We start from the raw sequence: 21,400 nt of genomic DNA, 5'->3' as shown, positions 1-21,400 counted from the left end.
CAGTAGATTCTCACAAAACCAACAAGACCAAGCATTCATGATATGCACACTCTTAAGGCTATGAAATTGGGCTATTAGTAAAAAAAGTAGAAAAGGGGGTGTTCACAATAATAGTAGTGTGGCATTCAGTCAGTGAGTTCATCAATTTTGTGGAACAAACAGGTGTGAATCAGGTGTCCCCTATTTAAGGATGAAGCCAGCACCTGTTGAACATGCTTTTCTCTTTGAAAGCCTGAGGAAAATGGGACGTTCAAGACACTGTTCAGAAGAACAGCGTAGTTTGATTAAAAAGTTGATTGGAGAGGGGAAAACTTATACGCAGGTGCAAAAAATTATAGGCTGTTCATCTACAATGATCTCCAACGCTTTAAAATGGACAAAAAAAACAGAGACGTGTGGAAGAAAATGGAAAACAGCCATCAAAATTGATAGAAGAATAACCAGAATGGCAAAGGCTCACCCAATGATCAGCTCCAGGATGATCAAAGACAGTCTGGAGTTACCTGTAAGTGCTGTGACACTTAGAAGACGCCTGTGTGAAGCTAATTTATTTGCAAGAATCCCCCGCAAAGTCCCTCTGTTAAATAAAAGACATGCAGAAGAGGTTACAATTTGCCAAAGAACACATCAACTGGCCTAAAGAGAAATGGAGGAATATTTTGTGGACTGATGAGAGTAAAACTGTTCTTTTTGGGTCCACGGGCCGCAGACAGTTTGTGAGACGACCCCCAAACTCTGAATTCAAGCCACAGTTCACAGTGAAGACAGTGAAGCATGGTGGTGCAAGCATCATGATATGGGCATGTTTCTCCTACTATGGTGTTGAGCCTATATATCACATACCAGGTATCATGGATCAGTTTGAATATGTCAAAATACTTGAAGAGGTCATGTTGCCTTATGCTGAAGAGGACATGCCCTTGAAATGGGTGTTTCAACAAGACAATGACCCCAAGCACACTAGTAAACCAGCAAAATCTTGGTTCCAAACCAACAAAATTAATGCCTCGCAGATGTGAAGAAATCATGAAAAACTGTGGTTATACAACTACATAAATACTAGTTTAGTGATTCACAGGATTGATAAAAAAGCAGTTTGAACATAATAGTTTTGAGTCTATAGCGTCAACAGCAGATGCTACTATTATTGTGAACACCCCCTTTTCTACTTTTTTACTAATGGCCCAATTTCATAGCCTTAAGAGCGTGCATATCATGAATGCTTGAGCTTGTTGGATTTGTGAGAATCTACTGAATCTACTGGTACCTTGTTTCCCATGTAACAATAAGAAATATACTCAAATCCTGGATTAATCTTTTTAGTCACATAGCACTACTATTATTCTGAACACTACTGTAAAATGAAACAATTCAGATGTTCTTGTTGACTTTCAGCTTTAACTCATAAAATATCGCATTGACAATTTAGGAATTACACTTTTACACAGTCCCTCTTTTTTCAGAGCCCGTAAATCATTGGATAAACTAAACACAAGTATTCTCTTTTTATATCTTTATACTGTATTTCTTTGATTAGAGGTCTGCCTTAAATACGCGCTGATCTTGTTTAAAGGGCAAGTCATGTATGTTAGCCACCAGACATTGCTGCCAGCCTGACTGGCTGTGTGAGTTGTTGCGGGTCCAAATGGTGGCACTGTGTGTGCTGATGGAGAATATACTAGTAATGTGACTCCTGAGGGAACGACTCCTTCTACCAGTGAAGTCACAAAAAGGAAGCACAGTTCCTACACCGTTGAGACAAAGCTGTAAGCTGTTGTGTACAGTTAGGGTTACAGTTAAGGTACGTACACTCACTCACTGATCTTCAATGCTTATCCAGGATAGGGTTGCAGGGGAAACAGCTCTAGTAGGGGACCCCAGACTTCCTTTTCCAGGGCCACTTTGACCACCTCCCGAGACGTTCCCATGCCAGGCCAGTGTGGAAATATTATCTCTCCACCTAGTCCTGGGTCTTTTCTGGGGTCTCCTACCAGATGGACGTGCCTGGAACACCTCCCTAGGGAGGCGCCCAGGAGGCATCCTTACCAGATGCCTGAACCATCTCCACTGGCTCCTTTCAACGGGAAAGAGCAGCGATTCTACTCCGAGCTCCCCACAGATGAATGAACTTCTCACCCTATCGCTAAGGGAGACACCAGCCACCTTCCTAAAGAAGCCTATTTTGGGTGCTTGCACCCGCAATCGAGTTTTTTCGGTCATGACCCAACACTCATGACCATAGGTGAGAGTAGGAACGAAGACTGACCAGTAGATCGAGAGCTTCGCCTTTTGGCTCAGCTCCCTTCTTGTCACAACAGTATGGTAGAGTGAATGCAACACCGCCCCTGCTGTGCCGATTCTCCGGCCAATCTCACGATCCATTGTCCCCTCACTCGTGAACAAGACCCCGAGGAACGTGAACTCCTTCACTTGGGGCAAGACCGCATTCTCTACCTGTAGTAGACAATCCATCGGTTTCCTGCTGAGAACCATGGCCTCAGATTTAGACAAGCTGATCCTCATGCCAGCCACTTCACACTCAGCTGTGAACCGATCCAGTGAGTGTTGGAGGTCACCGGACGATGAAGCCAACAGGACCATACCATCTGCAAAAAGCAGTGATGAGACCCTGAGCCCACCAAACTGGAAACCCTCCTCCCCCCCGACTATACCTCAATATCCTGTCCATGAAGATCACAAACAGGATTGCTGACAAGATGCCGCCCTGGCGGAGGCCGACCCCCACCGGAAACGAGTCCAACTTACTGCCGAGCACCTGAACACCGCTCTCGCTTTGTGAGTACAGAGATTGGATGGCCCTGAGAAGGGACCCCATCACTCCATACTCCCACAGCTCTCCCACAGTATCTCCCGAGTTACCCAATCATACACCTTCTCCAAGTCCACAAAACACATGTAGACTGGATGGGCATACTCCCAGGTCCCCTCCAGGATCCTTGTGAGAGTGAAGAGTTGGTCGGTTGTTCCATGACCAGAATGGAACCCACAACGTTCCTCTTCAATCAACGGCTCGACTATCGGCCGAACCTTCCTTTCCAGTGCCCTGGAGTAGACTTAATCAGGGAGGCTGAGTAGTGTGATGCCCCTGTAGTTGGCACACACTCTCTGGTCCCCTTCTTTAAATATGGGGACCACCACCCCAGTTTGCCACTCCTTAGCCACTTTCCCAGACCTCAACACAATGTTGAAGAAACGTCTCATCCAAGACAGTCCCTCCACACCCAGAGCCTTCAGTATTTCTGGACGGATTTCATCAACCCCCGGGGCCTTGCCACTGCAGAGTTGTTTGACTATGTCAGTGAGCTTCCAGCTCTGCCCCTACTATAGAGTGCGCTGTGGTCTGATGTAGGAGCTCCTCAAAGTGTTCCTCCCAGCGCCGGATTACATCCTCAGTTAAGGTCAACAGAGTCCCATCCTTACTGTAACCAGCTTGGATGGTTCCCCGTTTTCCCCTCCTGAGGTGCCTCATGATCCACCAGAAGCACCTTGGTGTCGACCAAAAGTCCTTCTCCGTGGTTGCACCGAACTCCTCCCACACCCGCTACTTTGCCTCCTCCATAGCAGAGGCTACCACCCTTCAGGCTTGCCGATACCTTTCAACTGCCTCTGTACAAGATATCAGAGATAACATATCTCGGAACAACTCCTCCTTCAATCGGACGATTTGCCTGACCACCGGTATCCATCATGGTGTTCGAAGGGTGCTGCCCCTTGAGGCACCTGAGACCTTCAGGTCACGCAATGGAAGCTTTGAACATTGGCCATTCTGGTTCAATGCCCCCAACCTCCACAGGGATGCTAGAAAAACTCTGCCAGAGGTGTGAGTTGAAGATCTGTCAGACAGTGAGCTCCTCCAGATGTTCCCAGTTCACCCGCACTGTCCGTTTGGGCTTACCAGGCCTGTCCAAAGTCGTCCTCCATCCTCTGATCCAAGACACTACCAGATGGTGATCAGTTGACAGCTGTGCCCTCTCTTCACCCAAGTGTCCAGAACATGCGGCCTCAGAGCAGATGATACGATCACAAAATCGATCATCGATCTTCGGCCTACGGTCCTCTGGTACCATGTACACTTATGAGCATCCTTATGTTCAAACATGGTGTTCGTTATGGACAGTCTGTGACTAACACAGAAGTACAATAACAAACGACCATTCGGGTTTAGATCGGGGAGGCCGTTCCTCCCAATCACACCTCTCCAGGTGTCTCTGTCATTGCCCATGTCTGCGTTGAAGTCCCCCAGCAGAACAATGGAGTCCCCCACCGGAGCCCCATACAGGACAGGATTCAGGGACTCCAAGAAGGCTGAATACTCCAAGCTGCTGTTCGGTGCATACGCACAAACAACACTCAGAGTCCCCTCCTCCTGCAGGCACAGGGAGGCGACCCTCTCATCTATCAGGGTAAACTCCAACATAGTGGAGCTCAGCTGGGGACCCGTGGGTATCCCCACACATGCCCGGTGCCTCACACTCTGGGCACCTCCAGAGAAGAATAAGGTCCAACCCCTATCAAGGAGAGTGGTTCTGGAGCCGAGGTTGTGTGTGGAGGCGAGGCCCACCAGATATAACTGGTATTGCTCCACCTCCTGCACAAGCTCCAGCTCCTTCCCCCACAGCAAGGTGACATTCCACACCCCCAGAGCTAGCCCCTGCTACCTGGGTCTGGTCTGCTGAGGCCACCACCCTTCACTGCCACCCATGGGACAGCGCACTCGACACCAGTGGTTCCCTTGCGGGTGGTGAGCTCACAGGGTGGAGACGGTAGGTCCACGCTGCCTTTTCAGGCTGTGCCCAATTGGGCTCCGTGGCAAGTCCAGCCACCAGGTGCTCGCTGATGGGCCCTACATCCAGGCCTGGCTCCAGACGAGGCCCCGGGTTTCCTCCGGGCCAGATCACATTTCTTCTGCCTTGTTCTGACATGGTGTCTTGTGAACCGTTCTTAGTCTGGCCTCTTCCCTGAGACTAATTTGCCACAGGAGACCCTACCAGGAGAACAAAGGCTCCAGACAACATAGCTGTCAGGTTCATAGAGACACAGAAACTTCTCCACCACAATAAGGTGATGGTTCCCGGAGAGCAGGTACGTACAGTTTAAAATTAATTAATTATTGTCATTAAATGAAGCAAAGGAAGTACAACGTTAGTAGATCTATTTCTTCAATTTTTGAAAAAAAAAAACATTTGTCATAAAATATTACAGGTGAGCCCCATTAACTCACACACATGTAAATTGCGATTTGGCATTACTCGCAGTCAAGTTGTGGACCACGACTGTATAAAAGCCTATGCTGATTTGACCATTTTTGGGAGGCATCGTCAGTGTGGACGATTCTGGTCGATTGAAAGTTTTTCAGTGTGACTCTTTAGAGAGCAGACTGGGCTGAACCGGCAGTAAGGTGTGGTGTGTATATCGTCAGAAATCGCCCACCCTCATCGCTGACCTGCAGCAGCCTGAGGAGGAAGAAAAAGATCCCAAACTCATTCCAGATGAAGAAATCATCACCATTATCACTGTTTCCTGAACGGTTAATATGATCAGTTTGTTAAACCCCTTGAATTGAAGCTGAAAGTCTACAATAGAAGCCAGTGTGAATAAATCCACTGGGCTGTACAGATGCAAAATCCCCAAAACTGTCCCACTGTCCAAATACTTAGGGACCTGACTGTAAAACCTGAACATTTGAGTTCTAGATGACATCAGCGAGAAAACCCCCAGTGGAGGTACTTTTTTAAGCGTCTGATGCTACTCTGGAACCACCCCTAAACCCAAACAGTTCAACTGTCAACCCCACTGAGGTCCTTAGACTGGGTCTCATTAACATAAGATCACTATCCTCAAAATCACTGATTAATGATCTAATTACTGATCATCACTTAGCTATGATTGGGTTATGTGAAACCTGGCTTAAACCTACAGCTGTCCTCTCCTTAAATGAGGCCTGCCCACCAGCATATACATTTAGTCACGTCCCTCGTGATGCGAAGCAAGGTGGGGGTGTTGCTCTTATTTATAAATCTAGGTTTAGCTTATTAGCTGTTGGGGGTCACAAATATAACGTGTTTAAGCATCTGATTCTGGTGTTAATAATGAGGTGACACCTAGATTTACAGAATTTGATACTATTTCTCTAGACGCGCTAGCAAAGCTCGTGACGTCTACAAAAAGCACAACCTGCCTATTTGATCCTATACCAACAAAACTGTTTAAGGACCTGTGGCCCGTTCTTGGGCCAACTGTGCTGGAAATTGTTAATCTTTCATTAAGCTCTGGTTCTGTTCCTGGGTGTTCTAAATCTACAGTGATTAAACCATTACTTAAGAAATCGACCCTGGTGCATTGAGTAAATACAGGCCGATATCAAATCTGTCATTCTGAGTTTGCCCTGTAATTTCAGACGGTACATAAACGCAGCAGCAGCCTCAGTGCTCACAAACCAGCTTCTGCGCTGTGTGAAAACGTTCAGCTGCTCCAACGAAGTCAAATTAAACAATAACGTTACAAAAACTACACAAACGATTAAAAAATGTCAAGAACGACAGCAAAACGAAACACAGACGAACTGAGGTTTTCGTTGTCCTTCGTTCAAATTTTTCAACAGTTTAAAAATCCTGACGAAGCTCCAGTTGCAGGAACGAAGCTGCGCAAAGGTTAAACAATGTCAACGACAGTCAACGAAAGTCCAGATTTCTTGTTTCATCAGGGCTTCGTCACCCTTCGTTAAGTGCCGTGTGACTGAAACTTTACAGTTTCGCTGCCGTGTTTAGTGGAACAACCTTATTTATCACTACGGCGATGCATCAACTCCCCAACTAAGACTGAACTCGAAGTTAGACTGCCTGATGTCTTAGCTTCACATCTGGCAAATACCCAGTCAGTAGACAGTCTTGTGGATAGTTTAAACTCAGTGCTCAAAACTACACTTGACATGATTGCACCACCTGTGTTAAAAATTGCGCTCCCCCAAAACACAGTCACCTTGGTTCAGTGATTACCTGCAAGACCTCAAGCATAAGGCAAGAGGTCTAGAACGGAAATGGGGTAGTTCAAAATTAAAAGTATTTCACCTTGGGGGCATGATGCTATCTTAGACTATAAGCATACATTACTGGCTACAAAGTGGACTTACTACTCTGATTTGATCAACAAAAACAAGCATAACTCAAAGTTCTTGTTCAACACGGTGGCAACACTTATTCATGGACAACCACCTGTAGTTCGCTCTCCTTTTACAGCGCAAGATTTCCTGGATTACTTTGAGAGGAAAATAGAAGACATTAGGTTAAATGTATCCCAGCATGCCTTAACCCAGCCACTACACCCTGCTATTGAGGTGGGTGCCATTACTGAGGTATTACCAAGATTTACAGAATTTGAGAGTATCTCACTCGGCATGCTGACGAAACTCATAACGTCAACAAAAAGCACAACCTGTTTATTTGATCCTATACCAACAAAACTGTTTAAGGACCTGTGGCCCACTCTTGGGCCGACTGTGCTGGAAATTATTAATCTTTAACTTCTGGATCTGTTCCTAAATGTTACAAATCTCCAGTGATTAAACCATTACTTACGAAACCTAATCTTGACCATAGTGTATTGAAAAACTATAGGCCAATATCAAATCTATCATTTTGCTCTCAAATTCTGAAAAAAAGTGGTGTCCCGGCAGCTCGTAGACCATCTTACTGAGAATAATCTCTTTGAGCCACTGCAGTCTGCTTTTAGAAAATATCATTCTGCAGAGACGGCTCTCACTAAAGTGGTGAATGATCTTCTGCTTACAATGGATTTGGACACACTACGGTTCTGGTGCTGTTAGATCTCAGTGCTGCATTTGATACTGTGGATCATCATATTCTACTTGATAGGCTGGAAAATCATTTTGGGATTACTAGGAGTGCTCTTGCATGGTTGATGTCATACTTGACCAGTCGTTCTCACTGTGTTTTGTACAGTAACACTACCTCTAACCTTAGTGACATGAAATTTGGGTTTCCTCAGGAGTCTGTCTTAGACTCCCTGTTTTTCTCCCTTTATACAGCACCCCTTGGGCACATGTTGCAGTGTTTTGGGATTACCTTTCACTACTATGCTGATGATACTCAGTTATACATGCCGATAACTGCTCTCAATCTCATTCACAGAAAATCCTTAGAAGATTGGCTTGCATCAGTGATAAGTTGGATGTCTAGAAACTTCCTACTTTTAAACTCTGATAAGACTGAATTGATGGTTCTTGGTCCAGTGAGACATCTGCATCAATTTGACCAGTTAACGCTCAGCCTAGGCTCGTGTGTCATACATCACACTGACAAAGTGAGGAACCTTGGGGTAATTTTTGATCCAACATTGTCCTTTGACCTCCACAGTAGAGATATTATGAGGACTGCTTTCTTCCACCTGTGAAATATAGTGAAGATTTGTGCCATCTTCCCTATGGCTGATGCTGAGACCCTGATTCATGTGTTTGTCTCTTCTAGAGACTACTGCAATGTTCTATTTTCTGGTTTACTGCAGTCAAGCATTAGGGGTCTCCAACTGGTTCAAAAATGCTGCAGCCAGACTTTTGACATGAAGCAGAAGGTTTGACCACATTACACCCATTTTGGCGTCTCTTCACTGGCTTCCTGTCCCAGTGAGATCAGATTTTAAGGTTCTGCTACAAGTCTATAAAATTGTTCACGGACTGGCGCCTCCCTACCCAGCTGACCGAATTAAACCCTACGTACCGGCCCATGCTTTGTGTTCTCAGGGTGCAGGACTACTTTGTATCCCTAGGGTGAATAAGAAGTCTGTGGGTCACAGAGCTTTCTCTTATCGTGCCCCTGTTCTGTGGAATGATCTCCCTGCATCAATAAAACAGTCAGATTCTGTGGACAATTTCAAGTCCAGACTTAAGACGCACTTATTTTCCCTTTCGTATGGCTAGCATACTGGCATAGTATAGTTCTATGCTTTTTACTCTTTTAATTCATTTTATTAGTAATTGGAGTGGGCCGCAGCCTCAACTTTATCTAAAGTCTGGGTCTTTTAGTGAAGCTTAGGGCTAGTGGCCAGCGATCACCTTAGTATTTCCTGTTTTTCTTTTTGTTTAATGCTGACAAATTATACTGTATTTCTTGTCTTTCTGATGCCTGATTCTGTTTTTTTCCTCTCTGTTTAAGGTGCAGCTCCATCCAGAGATGGGTGTGGTATTTGTGTTGGAGACCCTCCTGTTCTGTGCACCAACAGCATTTCCTGTATATTTGTTTTGTGAATTGTTCTGTAATTTGTGTCTGTATCATGGCCCAAGCAGAGGGCCACCCCTTTGAGCCTGGTCTGCTTGAGGTTTTTTCCTCTGAGGGAGTTTTTCCTTACCACTGTTGCTCTGGGGTTAGTAAGGTTAGAACTTACTTGTGTGAAGCACCTTGAGGCAACTCTGTTGTGATTTGGTGCTATGTAAATGAAAATAAATTGAAACTGAAAAATTGATGCGCATGTCCTTGAACTCACCATTCTGTGGAGACTGACTCTGAAATTCATGTTGTCATCGTGAAGAAAGGCGTCGGCGTACTGGTCCTGAGAAGAGACAAACAGGTCACAGTCAGAACTGTTTGAGGAGAACGGGCGGGTGCAAACACGGTCACGGGTCCTACCTCAGCGATACAGGTGAGGATGATGAGGCAGAGCCGTGCACTGTTGAGTCTGTGCTCGTCTGTGGACAGACAGACCGTCAGTGAACAGAAGGTGGACGGGCCGAGTGAGCGTGCGGGTTCAGGTTTACCTTTAGTGTCCTGCATTACAATGGAGGCGTACTTCAGGAAGGTGATGAGAAGATTACTGGTCTGTAAGTTAGGATCCAGGGGTAGTTCTGGACTGTTCATCACTGCACGACAGAGACTCAAATCAAACCTTCATCCAAACTAATCACAGCATTTAAAACTCAAACCTGCAAAGTTCCATTCTAGAAATATTTCATCAAAATTTAACATCAAACAACAGAAAATTATCATTTTTGCTGCTGAAGCCAAATCACTTGATGAACGGAGCCGTTTATAATCAATGTGATTGATTAACTGTGAGTGGATTTTGGTTCCTCTGTGTAGAACTGATTCAGTTCCTCCTCAAGTCAAACCTGCGCCTGCTGAAACTTGGAGCTTCTCTCGCAGATAAACAACGAAACAATAATGTCACACCGACAACAATCACAAATCGAGTGGAATGGAGACAGAGACACACCCACCACGTGCACGTGGACACTATGATGGTTGAAGGAGTGACCCAAAAACACACGTTTCAACAGCTCTGCTGTGTGTGTCTGTGTGCGTACAATGTGACCTGAACATGCAAAAAACAGCACAGACATGGAGCAGCAAACGTGCACGAAACTGTAAAGCGTGTTCATTAGTATCATCATCTCTGCTGAGAGAGCAGAAGGCTTCGTGTGTGTGTGTGTGCGTGTGCGGTGTAAAGGTGGATTACTGTCTAAGGAGGGCGGCGTGGTGCCGAGCAGCGTTGTGGGCGTGGTCGGGGTGGGGGTCACGGGTGTAGGCGTCATGTCAATCTCAGGGTGGCTCTGTCCAAATGCACAAAAAGAGACAAAGTACTTCTGAGTGTTATGAACACATGAGGACTGTGACACAGCTGGAGGTGTTCAAAGGCGGCGTTCAGCTTCAGCGGTGCTCTGGAGGGTTTCCTGACGGTTAGCTTCAGATGGCTGAGGCGGGTGTGATGTCACTCACCTGAGCTAACACAGTGATGAAGTTGCGGTTGAGATGCACGGCCTCGTAGAGCGCCAGCAGGATGGCTTCATTGGTCCTGGAGATGAGAAGGATGTCAGAGGTCAAAGGTCACATCAGCTGACACCTCATGGCGCTGAAGCTCTCAGTCTGACCTCAGTAACGCAGCAGTCTGCATAACAATGACGGCTTTTTTTTTTTAAGAATGGCAATTTGACATCTGAAAAACCTTTAATGACTGTTTCAATCTAAAATTAAGTCTTTCTATTTAGACGAGGTTAACGAGGAATAACAGCATTTAAATCCTGTGGCTTTGTTTTATTGACTCTGATGATATTTTACAAATAATCAAATATTTTGTCACATTAACAGAAAACAAAGATGTTTTTCATTTTTTTACACTTTGGGAATCACTGCTTCACATTTTAATGAAGGTAAGAGTCAGAATTTAAGATGCTGGACAGCAGTGAAGTTTGCTTCCAGCTGAAACATTCTTCACTCTGAACAAACCTCAGACCTCAGACTGAGCAGGAACCATCACGGTTCCTACCAGGCTGTAGATCTGGGCCCGTATACACAAAGCAGTCTCGGACTAAAAATAGCTCATAGTGATGTTATTCTAAGAAAAATCCGAGAATTTCTCAAATTCTTAGACATTTCTTAGAATTTTCTCTTGGTAAGATGAAAGTTGTCCACAAAGCACCTTAGGCCTTAAGAGAGCTCCTAAGGTGCCAAACTGGTAAGCGGAGGGAGGAGAACTTTTAAGAAGACTAAGAGTGTCTTAAACAGAGAAGACGGCAGAAAGACAGAGAGGAAGCAGAGACATTCTCTGTATGTAGGATGACAGTGAGTCAGTAACACACTACTAGCTTGATCTACGCCATTATTTTATGTTCATTTACTGTCTTAATGTATTGATAAATTGTTTATTTTCTTGTTATCAATTATTTTTTATTATTATTGGTATTATTAATATTTTTATTTTTACTTCTATTTTGTCATTTGATTTTAAATGGACCACAATGGAAATAAGTGTTTTCACTTTCTTGTGTCATGCATGCATTTTTAACATACTTACAATTATATTATGTACTCACAATGAACGTACTAAATAAACTCATGCATGGTTTTAATATGTAGATATTCAACATGTGAATGAGGTTCATTCAAACATTTTCAAGCTCTGTAACAATTCATTTAATTTTGCTGTGTTTCATCATCATAAAGTTATCCTTCTCAATTTCACGTCTTAATGCAGTTCAGGTTATATGATCGGTTGATTTTACTGTCTATTCATGACTAGGAGGGTGGAGCACATTTGTTTTTTATTTCTCCTCCCCTTTCTGTGACAACCAATCACAGCTCTTTGAGGACTGTGTCATACCTAGCAACAGGGTCAACCCCGCCTCCTCACACAGACAGGAGGGTCTGCCCCCTCCTTGCTCAGACACCTGCTGGCTCAATCTCAGGCTGAGATTCCTTTCCAGGTAATTTTCGGCTCAGTTCGGAGCTCTGTGAGAGGGTTTGAGTTGCTTTGTGGATATGTGCCCTGATCTTTACTCATGCTGTGATGTCAGCGGGGTAACAGAAACTTCAACCAGCCACCAGGTTTTAGAGACCGGCTGTTTTTACTGGCTGCTGCAGGAGGCCGGGTCCCTGTGGTTAAAGGTACCTGAATCACAGACCAGAACAAGACCCTTGACAGTACCAGACAGGAACTCAAACCAAAGGGCTGCACATTGTGACTTCCACTGACAAAACCTGGAGGATCTGGTGGATCTGATGATCAGCGTGTGTGGAAATGTTGACTTCCACACGGGAAACTGTTGGATCACTGATCCAACAGAATGAGTTCATGCATGGTGGAAAAAAGCGTGAAACAGAAGCAGGAAGTGCGCGGTGCATCATCCACATTAAGACAGGTGTCATGGGAATGAGGTGGACGTGTCTAAGCCACAGCAGATACTGTAGCCATCCTGCTACAGTATCCTTCCTGCTTGATCTGGCAACATTTTCCTGGATGGACTGCCTCTCAGTGACGGGACTGATACAAGGCTGTAATCATTTCTTCTATGTTTGCTCTCTGTCTATCACTTCTGTTAGTTTTTAAGTGCACCAGCTATGAATGTTAGCTGAGTATTATACTCCTGTGTGAATCATAGGAGTAGTTAGCTTTTTGTTAGTGTTTAACTTGTGTTAGTTTTTGCTATCTCTTACACCGTGCACTTAGGTACTTGGATGTGTGTGTGTGTGTGTGTGTGTGTGTGTGGGGGGGGGGGGGGGGGGGGGGGGGCATTGTGAGAATGTTGTTTTTGACTTCTCCAGTGCTTTTAATAAAATCCACCCTGGATTTCAGACTATCTGACCAAAGGGCCACAGTTTGTTCATGCTGGGGGGATGAAGGTGCTCCACATTGATCTGCAGCACTGGAGCTCCTCAGGGCATGGTGCTCTTGCCCCTTCTCTTCACCCTCTATGCTGCTGACCTCCAGTACAACTCAGGTACATGCCACATACAGAAGTTCTCTGATGATACTGCGATTATGGCCTGTATTAGGGAGGGTGAGGACGGGGAGTACGGGGGTCTGGTGGAGTGCTTTGAGAGGTGGTGTCAGCAGAATAAGCTCCTGCTGAACACCACCAAAATGAAGGAGGTGGTGCTCGATTTTCGATGCACCTCAAACAGAGAAAAAAAACGAATCAGGCATCAGAAAGACAACAAATACAGAATAATTTGTCAACATTAAGCAACAAGAAAAAGAGCAGAACTACTAAGGTGATCGCCGGCCACTAGCCCTAAGCAGTGGTGGGCACAGTTCCGATAACCCGATAACCGATAATTATCGAAGACAATGTTATCATTATCGGATTATCTTTTCAGATAACTTTGAAAATCATTATCGGACTCATTATCTTCCGATAAATTTTTGTCCGATAATTTTTAGACCGTTAACGTGGAAACAAAGCTGAACAGCTGCAAACACTTATAAAATTTAAAATCAGTTGAGCACTTACCTGTTAAATGTTTTGTAGCAGATGTGTAGTTCTACCCTCTGCAAACAGAGGAGAGCTGCTTCTAGAAGAAACCGCTCTATCCTCTGCTGTCAAAGGAGAACTGGTCACCAAAAAAAAAAACTAATTTCTTTTAACCCCATACTGATACGCGGGCAATACCACCCAAGTTATCCAGAGGCATACATTTTTAACTTATGGTTAAAATTTTAACCAAACTACTTTCGGACAAGTTATTTAAATTAAAGTCACGTCTGAAGTTTTATAAAGTGAAAATATCAGATATATGTTTTAGTTTTAAAGTAATGCGCTAATTTTAAGGTTTTAGTGTGGACATGCTGTGTCCAGGTGCATTATGGGTATGATAGGGTAATCTCAGTACGTTCACGGCATGAGAAATGCATTTGAGACACTCTGATCAGGCTCCACGGACAACAGCATTAAAATCTAGTGCCTAAAACACTCGTGAATATATTCTCTGGGTTTATAGATGTTATTGTGTTTGCATTTATTAAATTCCACGCATCTTAAACGTAGCAGACACAGATTATCTGGAATTTTGTTTTGGCAAGTTTTCAAAGTCTCTACCACCATCTACTGGCCAGTAGTGTTCATGGCAGTATTCGCCCTGAAGCTGGGCTGAGATTTTCAATCACTGTACTCGGTTCCAGCTCCAACTGTACGACAGAACCACACAGTGTAAAAGTTCAGAGTGCACGATTTATGTTCTCACACACATTGTAAGTTCAAAAACCACACGTCGGACTCGTGCTTCCAGAAGCAAAACGTAAACAGAAGCTTTTTTTCCAAACTTAATTTTCAAAAAACTCTCGATGGGAGACATCAAAGTTTAAAACAAAACAAAACAAAAAAACATTACAAGACAGGTCTGCGGTGTTTGCACAAGCACAGTGCAAGAGTTTGGATGTTTGTAGCGCTTCAGCAGCGGGATACCCTCACGACGGCCAACCAGAATATCAAACAGATTTGATTTTCATCTGACCATACGATCGGCGATCAGGAGGTGGTCGTGAGATGTTAAACACAGCTCGTTACTCCATGTATACTAAATGATGCAGGACGCACGATTAACCTGAAACTCGCACGAATGAAAAATCAGCTGAAAAAGGGCCAAAACTCACACTGACACCAGTAGATCATGGCAGTGTTCTATTTATTTTGACACCGGTTATATCAGACGGTTATCTAATTACAACTTGGCTTTTTTTTTTTTTTTTGAAAATGCCTTTTTTTTTTTACAAATAAAAAATGGCATATTTTACAAAAGCACATTTATCTGTAAACACCAACACACGACACACCTCACATTGTGTTGGTTTATATAGACTGAATGAGTCAACCAATCAGTGTTAGCAGAGGCACATTTTACCCAGAATGCCACGTCTGTGTTTGTTACAAAGCTTCAGAATTAGTGCATTATTCAACATTAAAAGATATATGTTATATCTTAACTTTGCACAAATAACAGAATTTACATTAATGGAGTTATTCTATCAGTATTCATTTTATTTACACCAAACCATAACTCAGCACTGCTTTATTTTCCAAAACCTCCACCTGATGGCAGCATTGTGATTGAGTAGAGAGTTGAGCTTCGTGGCTCCCCCCAGCTGTGTTTGTGCTGGAAGCCATGTAGTAAACTGGAGCTTCCAGCAGGGGGCAGGATGCTCAAAGACAGAAGTGCTGACTCATTGTTTGGGTCTGTCGTCACCTTTGATGCTTCCAGAAGCAATCGTGGTGTTAAACTCAAAATCTGCTTGTCAGTAGTTGCAAGTGTACCGGAGACAATACTGGAATTTATCAGTTATCTGTAACTTCCGATACATTTTTGGGTGGTTTATCCTTTTAACTTTATCAAAGATAACTTTTCAGTTATCTGATTATCTGTTATTGAAATTAATTTTTTGGTTATCTGTGCCCACCACTGGCCCTTAAGCTTCACTAAAAGACCCAGACTTTAGGTAAAGTTGAGGCCGCGGCCCACTCCGTTTACTAATAAAATGAATTTAAAAAGGGTAGAAAGCATAGTAACATACTATGCCAGTATGCTAGCCATAGGAAAGGGAAAATAAGTGCGTCTTAAGTCTGGAATTGAAAGTCTCCACAGAATCTGACTGTTTTATTGATGCAGGGAGATCATTCCACAGAACAGGGGCATGATAAGAGAAAGCTCTGTGACCCGCAGACTTCTTATTCACCCGAGGGACACAATGTAGTCCTGCACACTGAGAACGCAAAGCCCGGGCCGGTACGTAGGGTTTAATTAGGTCAGCTAGGTAGGGAGGTGCCAGTCTGTGAACAATTTTATAGACTAGTAACAGAACCTTATCTGATCTCACTGGGACAGGAAGCCAGTGAAGAGACGCCTAAATGGGTGTAATGTGGTCAAACTTTCTGCTTCATATCAAAAGTCTGGCTGCAGCATTTTGAACCAATTGGAGACCCCAAAGGCTGGACTGTGGTAAAACAGAAATCCAATCTAGAAGAGATTGGACTACTGCGATAGGGTGTAGAGGGGGTCTGGTTTGGGAACCACAGAATCTCGTCTCTGCTGTTTGCGGACGATGTGGTTCTGTTGGCTTCATCAAATCAGGACCTTCAGCATGCACTGGGGCGGTTTGCAGCCGAGTGTGAAGCGTCCGGAATGAAAATCAGCACCTCCAAATCCGAGGCCATGGTTCTCAACCGGAAAAAGGTGCGTTGCCCTCTTCAGGTCGGTGGAGTGTCCTTGCCTCAAGTGGAGGAGTTTAAGTATCTCGGGGTCTTGTTCACGAGTGAGGGACGGATGGAGCGTGAGATCGATAGACGGATCGGTGCAGCATCTGCAGTGATGCGGTCGCTGTATCGGACCGTCGTGGTGAAGAGAGAGCTGAGTAGGGGGGCAAAGCTCTCGATTTACCGATCGATCTACATTCCAATCCTCACCTATGGTCATGAGATTTGGCTCATGACCGAAAGAACGAGATCGCGAGTACAAGCGGCCGAGATGAGTTTCCTCCGCAGGGTGGCTGGGCGCTCCCTTAGAGATAGGGTGAGGAGCTCAGTCACTCGGGAGGAGCTCGGAGTTGAGCTGCTGTTCCTCCATGTCGAAAGGAGTCAGTTGAGGTGGCCGGGCATCTTTTCCGGATGCCCTGGACGCCTCGCTGGAGAGGTGTTCCGGGCACATCCCACTGGGAGGAGGCCCCGGGGAAGACCCAGGACATGCTGGAGGGACTACATCTCTCGGCTGGCTTGGGAACGCCTTGGGGTTCCCCCAGAGGAGCTGGGGGAGGTGTGTGTGGATCGGGAGGTCTGGGCGGCTTTGCTTGAGCTGCTGCCTCCGTGACCCGACTACAGATAAAGCGGAAGAAAATGGATGGATGGATGGATGGATGATAGATTTGATATCGGCCAATAGTTTTTCAATACACTAGGGTCAAGATTAGATTTCTTAAGTAATGGTTTAATCACTGCAGATTTGATACCTAGCTGACCTAATTAAACCTTACGTACTGGCCCGGGCTCTGTGTTCTCAGGGTGTAGGACTACTTTGTGTCCCTAGGATGAATAAAAAGTCTGCGGGTCACAGAGCTTTCTTTTATCGTGCCCCTGTTCTGTGGAATGATCTCCCTGCACTTATTCTCCCTCTCGTATGGCTAACATACTGGCATAGCATGGTAACATTGTTTCCTATCCCTTTAAATCATCTTATTATAAGGAAACAGGTCTGTGCCTCACTTCAACTAATCTGGGTCTGTTAGTGAACCTTAGGGCTAGCAGTCGTGATCACCTTAGTAGTTCTCTGTTTTCTGTTGATGAACTCGTACTGTAGGTGCAGCTTTCCGCCTGACTGATTCTGCTTTTTTCCTCTCTGTCTGATGTGCCGAAGACATCAAGATTGACAGCTGCTACAAACCACAGGGTGCTGGACTGACCATGAGATGCATGGCTGCAGCCGATTCAGCACACTGCAGTCTGCTTTTGGAATATGCTCGGCCGGTAAGGACACGCCCCACTGATGGTGTGAGGGATGGAGGCTGGCCCTGCATCCCAGGGTGCTGATGACCCCCCTGCCTGCGGCACAACTGCTTGCATGGTCATCTCTATAATGGACTGTGTTTTGGATTGTTGCTCTGGTTTCAGCTTGTAAAAACCTTGTAACTGTTAGAATGGTCTAAGCAGTGGGTCGCCCCCTCTGAGTCTGGTCTGCTTGAGTTTCTTCCTCATACTCATCAGGGAGTTATTTCTTACTACTGTTTGGCTTCTGTGCTTGCTCTACGGGTTGGTGAGGTTAGACCTTACTGTCTTGAGGCGCTTTGTTTTTGATATGGTGCTGATAAATTAAATAAAACTGGAAAAAATTGAATTGAAATTAAGCTTCACGTACAGACATGAAATCTGTGGGAGTGACTACATGTGTGAGAGACCGGGGCTGAACTGATCAGATCTGACTGAGGTGGACTTACTGGACAGAGAGTTTCTCATCGGCATCTGCGATAAACATGCTGCCCACCTGTGGACAGAAAACCATCACACCACGACCAAATCAAACAGTAGTGACACCACATCGGTGCTAAGCTGCACTCCATCAGTAACAGCAATAAAGACGTTGTGTGTGTGTGTGTGTGTGTGTGCGCGTGGGTGGGGGGCAAGACTGTACCATACTGGTGAGTGTGGAGAAGAATCCACCCTTGATTCTCCTCCTCTTTGTCTTTGTACTGTCTAAACAGGAAACACCACGAGTACAAAACACAGCAGCCAATCAGAAAGAGGAGAAATAATTAGCCACAAATATCAAATAACAACAGATATATTAAAAATGTACAATAAAATGTGTTTGTAATACAAAATAACTGTAAAACATAATCCAGCTCATCTCCCCAGGAGACACGTATCAGAGTCTGTAGGTGTTTCCTCTCTCATCTCCTTCAGAGCTGTCTTGGTGTCTTCCCTCACTAGTCTCCTTCAGAGCTGTCTTGGTGTCTTCCCTCACTAGTCTCCTTCAGAGGTGTCTTGGTGTCTTCCCTCAACTAGTCTCCTTCAGAGCTGTCCGGGTGTCTTGGTGTCTTCCCTCACTAGTCTCCTTCTTGCACGGTCACCGCCTCCTCCAGACAGGTTTATCATACAGTACCATGCTGTTTGCATTTCTTAATGACTGATGGAAATGTTCATGTGTTCATCCAGACTGACTAAAGAAAACGCCTGGAAAAGTGTTGATTCAGGTAGTTTACATTAAAGGAAACTTTCATATTTTTGTTGAATGTTGTGGAGATTTACTTTAACATTACACGTTTTTGTATAAAAAGCCCAATTTGTTCCTCGTGACTGGATGTGATAAAACAAAAATGTGTAAAATCCAGGCAGCTGAGTCTTTTTTGTTTCCAATGAAAGTGTTTGTGACCTAAAAGCTCTGACTGTAGGTGGTTCATGAAGCAGGGTTCATTCAGATCATCAGTAAAAGTACTGAAGTGGTCAGAGCTTTAATGCGTCACATACTCGTACACAGACCTGCTCCTGAAAAACTACCTGACTGACTGTCAGATATTAATAACTCCAGAACAAAGGAGCTGTTTCTGTTTTCCCCAAAATAGAAACAGAACACTTCAAACTAAATGAGCTCAAACCACCGAGTGAACCATCACTAAAGACACTCTTCTGGCACCTGGAGGTTTTTAGATCTCACCTGTTATATTCTGTCAGAGCGTGGTGGACAACCATCCCCATTCCCTGGAGACAGAAAAAAGCATGTACTCACAGCCTCCAACACACAGACTGTTCATTATTCCACAGCAACACACTCACGTCAAGTGTCGGCTCGTCGTCCATGATGGACAGTTTGACAATGTACGGATTGACAGACTAATGAGAGACAGAAGAACAAATTATGAGCTTTTAGTTAGAATGGAAAAAATATTACATTAATGAGAACAAACCTGCTAAATATAAGATTTGTAAATAAGTTAAATGTGTGGCCACTTTTCAGCTTTTAAAATGCATCAAATCTTTTCTCCTGCTGAGGAAAACAACAACATTCTTGTTTGGTTATTACAAACAAACCTTTATCATTATCCTACACCAATCTGACATCTGATCTGCTACTTCCTGTCTGGTTGTTAGACTTGTACTCTTAACTAGTGACCTCAGGTGAGGACTGGATGTCTCAGGTCCCTGTGGACCTGAGACCTGAAATTATTGGTGTCAACTGAACAGTTACTTATTAATAATCAGGCACGCATGGCCCATCTCAGTGAGAACCCCAGCAGGACAGAGGACCGAGGACACTCCCTGTCTTTACCTGGCCAGGGACACGATTCACCTGGCCGGGGACACGCCAACGGTTTCACATGTGCTGGGGACACGCTTCGCCTGGCTTAGGACACGCCCCACTTCACCTGGCCCAAGGACATGCCTACGCTTCACCTGACCGGGACACGCCTACGCTTCACCTGGCTGGGACACGCTTCGCCTGGCTTAGGACACGCCCCACTTCACCTGGCCCAAGGACACGTCAACGCTTCACCTGGCCGAGGACATGCCTACGCTTCACCTGGCTGGGACACGCTTCACCTGGCCGAGGACACGCCTCGCCTGGCTTAGGACACGCCCACGCTTCACCTGACTGAGGACTTCACCTGACTGTCTCTTTCAGGCGGCAGTGAAACGGTTTCCTGATTTTAAATCAGACTTCCTGATGATTTGACTCATGTGTCATGTACTAAGAAAAGACTTTGTGGTGTTATGACGCGTGCACACATACACAGAGTAAAAAACAAACAAAGTATACGATGTTCTGGATCTTTACACACAAACCTCATACTTCCTATAATTCACCAACAGAGCCAAAAGAACCACAGCATCGTAACCATGCTGCCCCCTGCTGGACACATCTGACAGAATCTGTGACAGAGACAAGAAGCACAGACAATCACAGCCCTAGGACATGTGAATGTTTCCAAAGCTGCAGTCATTTTTTTTTTTTTACCTGTAGAATTGCCTCAAAGATGCTGTTGATCATCACATATTCCAGGATGGTGTTCTGACTGATGTTGTCTGTTACCTGCCAACAGATTTATCCATGACAGTCATCACATGTCCTGAAAATGCAAATAATACGACGCAACAAACACAGAAGTTCCACTCCGAACATGGTTCCGCATCTGGCCTCAAAGTTCCAGCCAGCTGCATGTCTGACATTTAAACTCCGCCCACAATCAGCTGAGGCCCGTTGGCCTGATGTGCATGACCCAGAGGCACTCAGAGGTCGTAGAGGTTTTCTGAGTAGAGAGGATGTTTTTTGAACTGAGGAGGGAACCATTAGACCTTAACTGTAATGGGGCCTAGGTGTCCGGGGGAACCTGGACCTGCTGACACCATTCTTACGCTCAGTTTCACTTAATTCTACACCTCTTTGCCAGCTAACCACTCGAGAAGGCTGGAAAAGTCCTGTCAGGAAAACTTTAAAACTGAACCTGAAAGGGAGCAGAGTGGAGTTGGACCATCATCCTAAAGACCAGGGTTCGATTCCAGGTGTGTACCTCAGGCTGCCTGTGTTCTTGGACAAGACTTTTGATCTGCATTGTGCTGTGAACGGGAGCCAACTGTGGCTGGGGAAGTTACCTAGGGAAGTTAACCCTAACCCTAACCCTG

The 21,400-nt window shown here is 45.0% G+C and overlaps 1 protein-coding gene across 1 annotated transcript in view; it reads right to left on the bottom strand.

The window, feature by feature from the left end:
• The window catches only part of armh3 (armadillo like helical domain containing 3), a 55,894-nt gene that overhangs the window by 17,276 nt on the left and 17,218 nt on the right, over positions 1–21,400 (bottom strand). Inside the window, 12 exon segments of the mRNA XM_034188461.1 lie at positions 9,517–9,582; positions 9,660–9,718; positions 9,788–9,889; positions 10,486–10,579; positions 10,746–10,821; positions 18,220–18,266; positions 18,414–18,443; positions 18,445–18,475; positions 19,437–19,480; positions 19,556–19,612; positions 20,564–20,650; positions 20,736–20,810. Coding sequence (XP_034044352.1) covers positions 9,517–9,582; positions 9,660–9,718; positions 9,788–9,889; positions 10,486–10,579; positions 10,746–10,821; positions 18,220–18,266; positions 18,414–18,443; positions 18,445–18,475; positions 19,437–19,480; positions 19,556–19,612; positions 20,564–20,650; positions 20,736–20,810 — 768 coding nt within the window.

The sequence above is a fragment of the Thalassophryne amazonica genome, chromosome 15 (assembly GCF_902500255.1).
Source record: "Thalassophryne amazonica chromosome 15, fThaAma1.1, whole genome shotgun sequence".
Lineage (NCBI taxonomy): Eukaryota > Metazoa > Chordata > Actinopteri > Batrachoidiformes > Batrachoididae > Thalassophryne > Thalassophryne amazonica.
The sequence above is the reverse complement of the archived record's forward strand: the minus strand, read 5'-3'. Positions and strand labels throughout refer to the sequence as shown.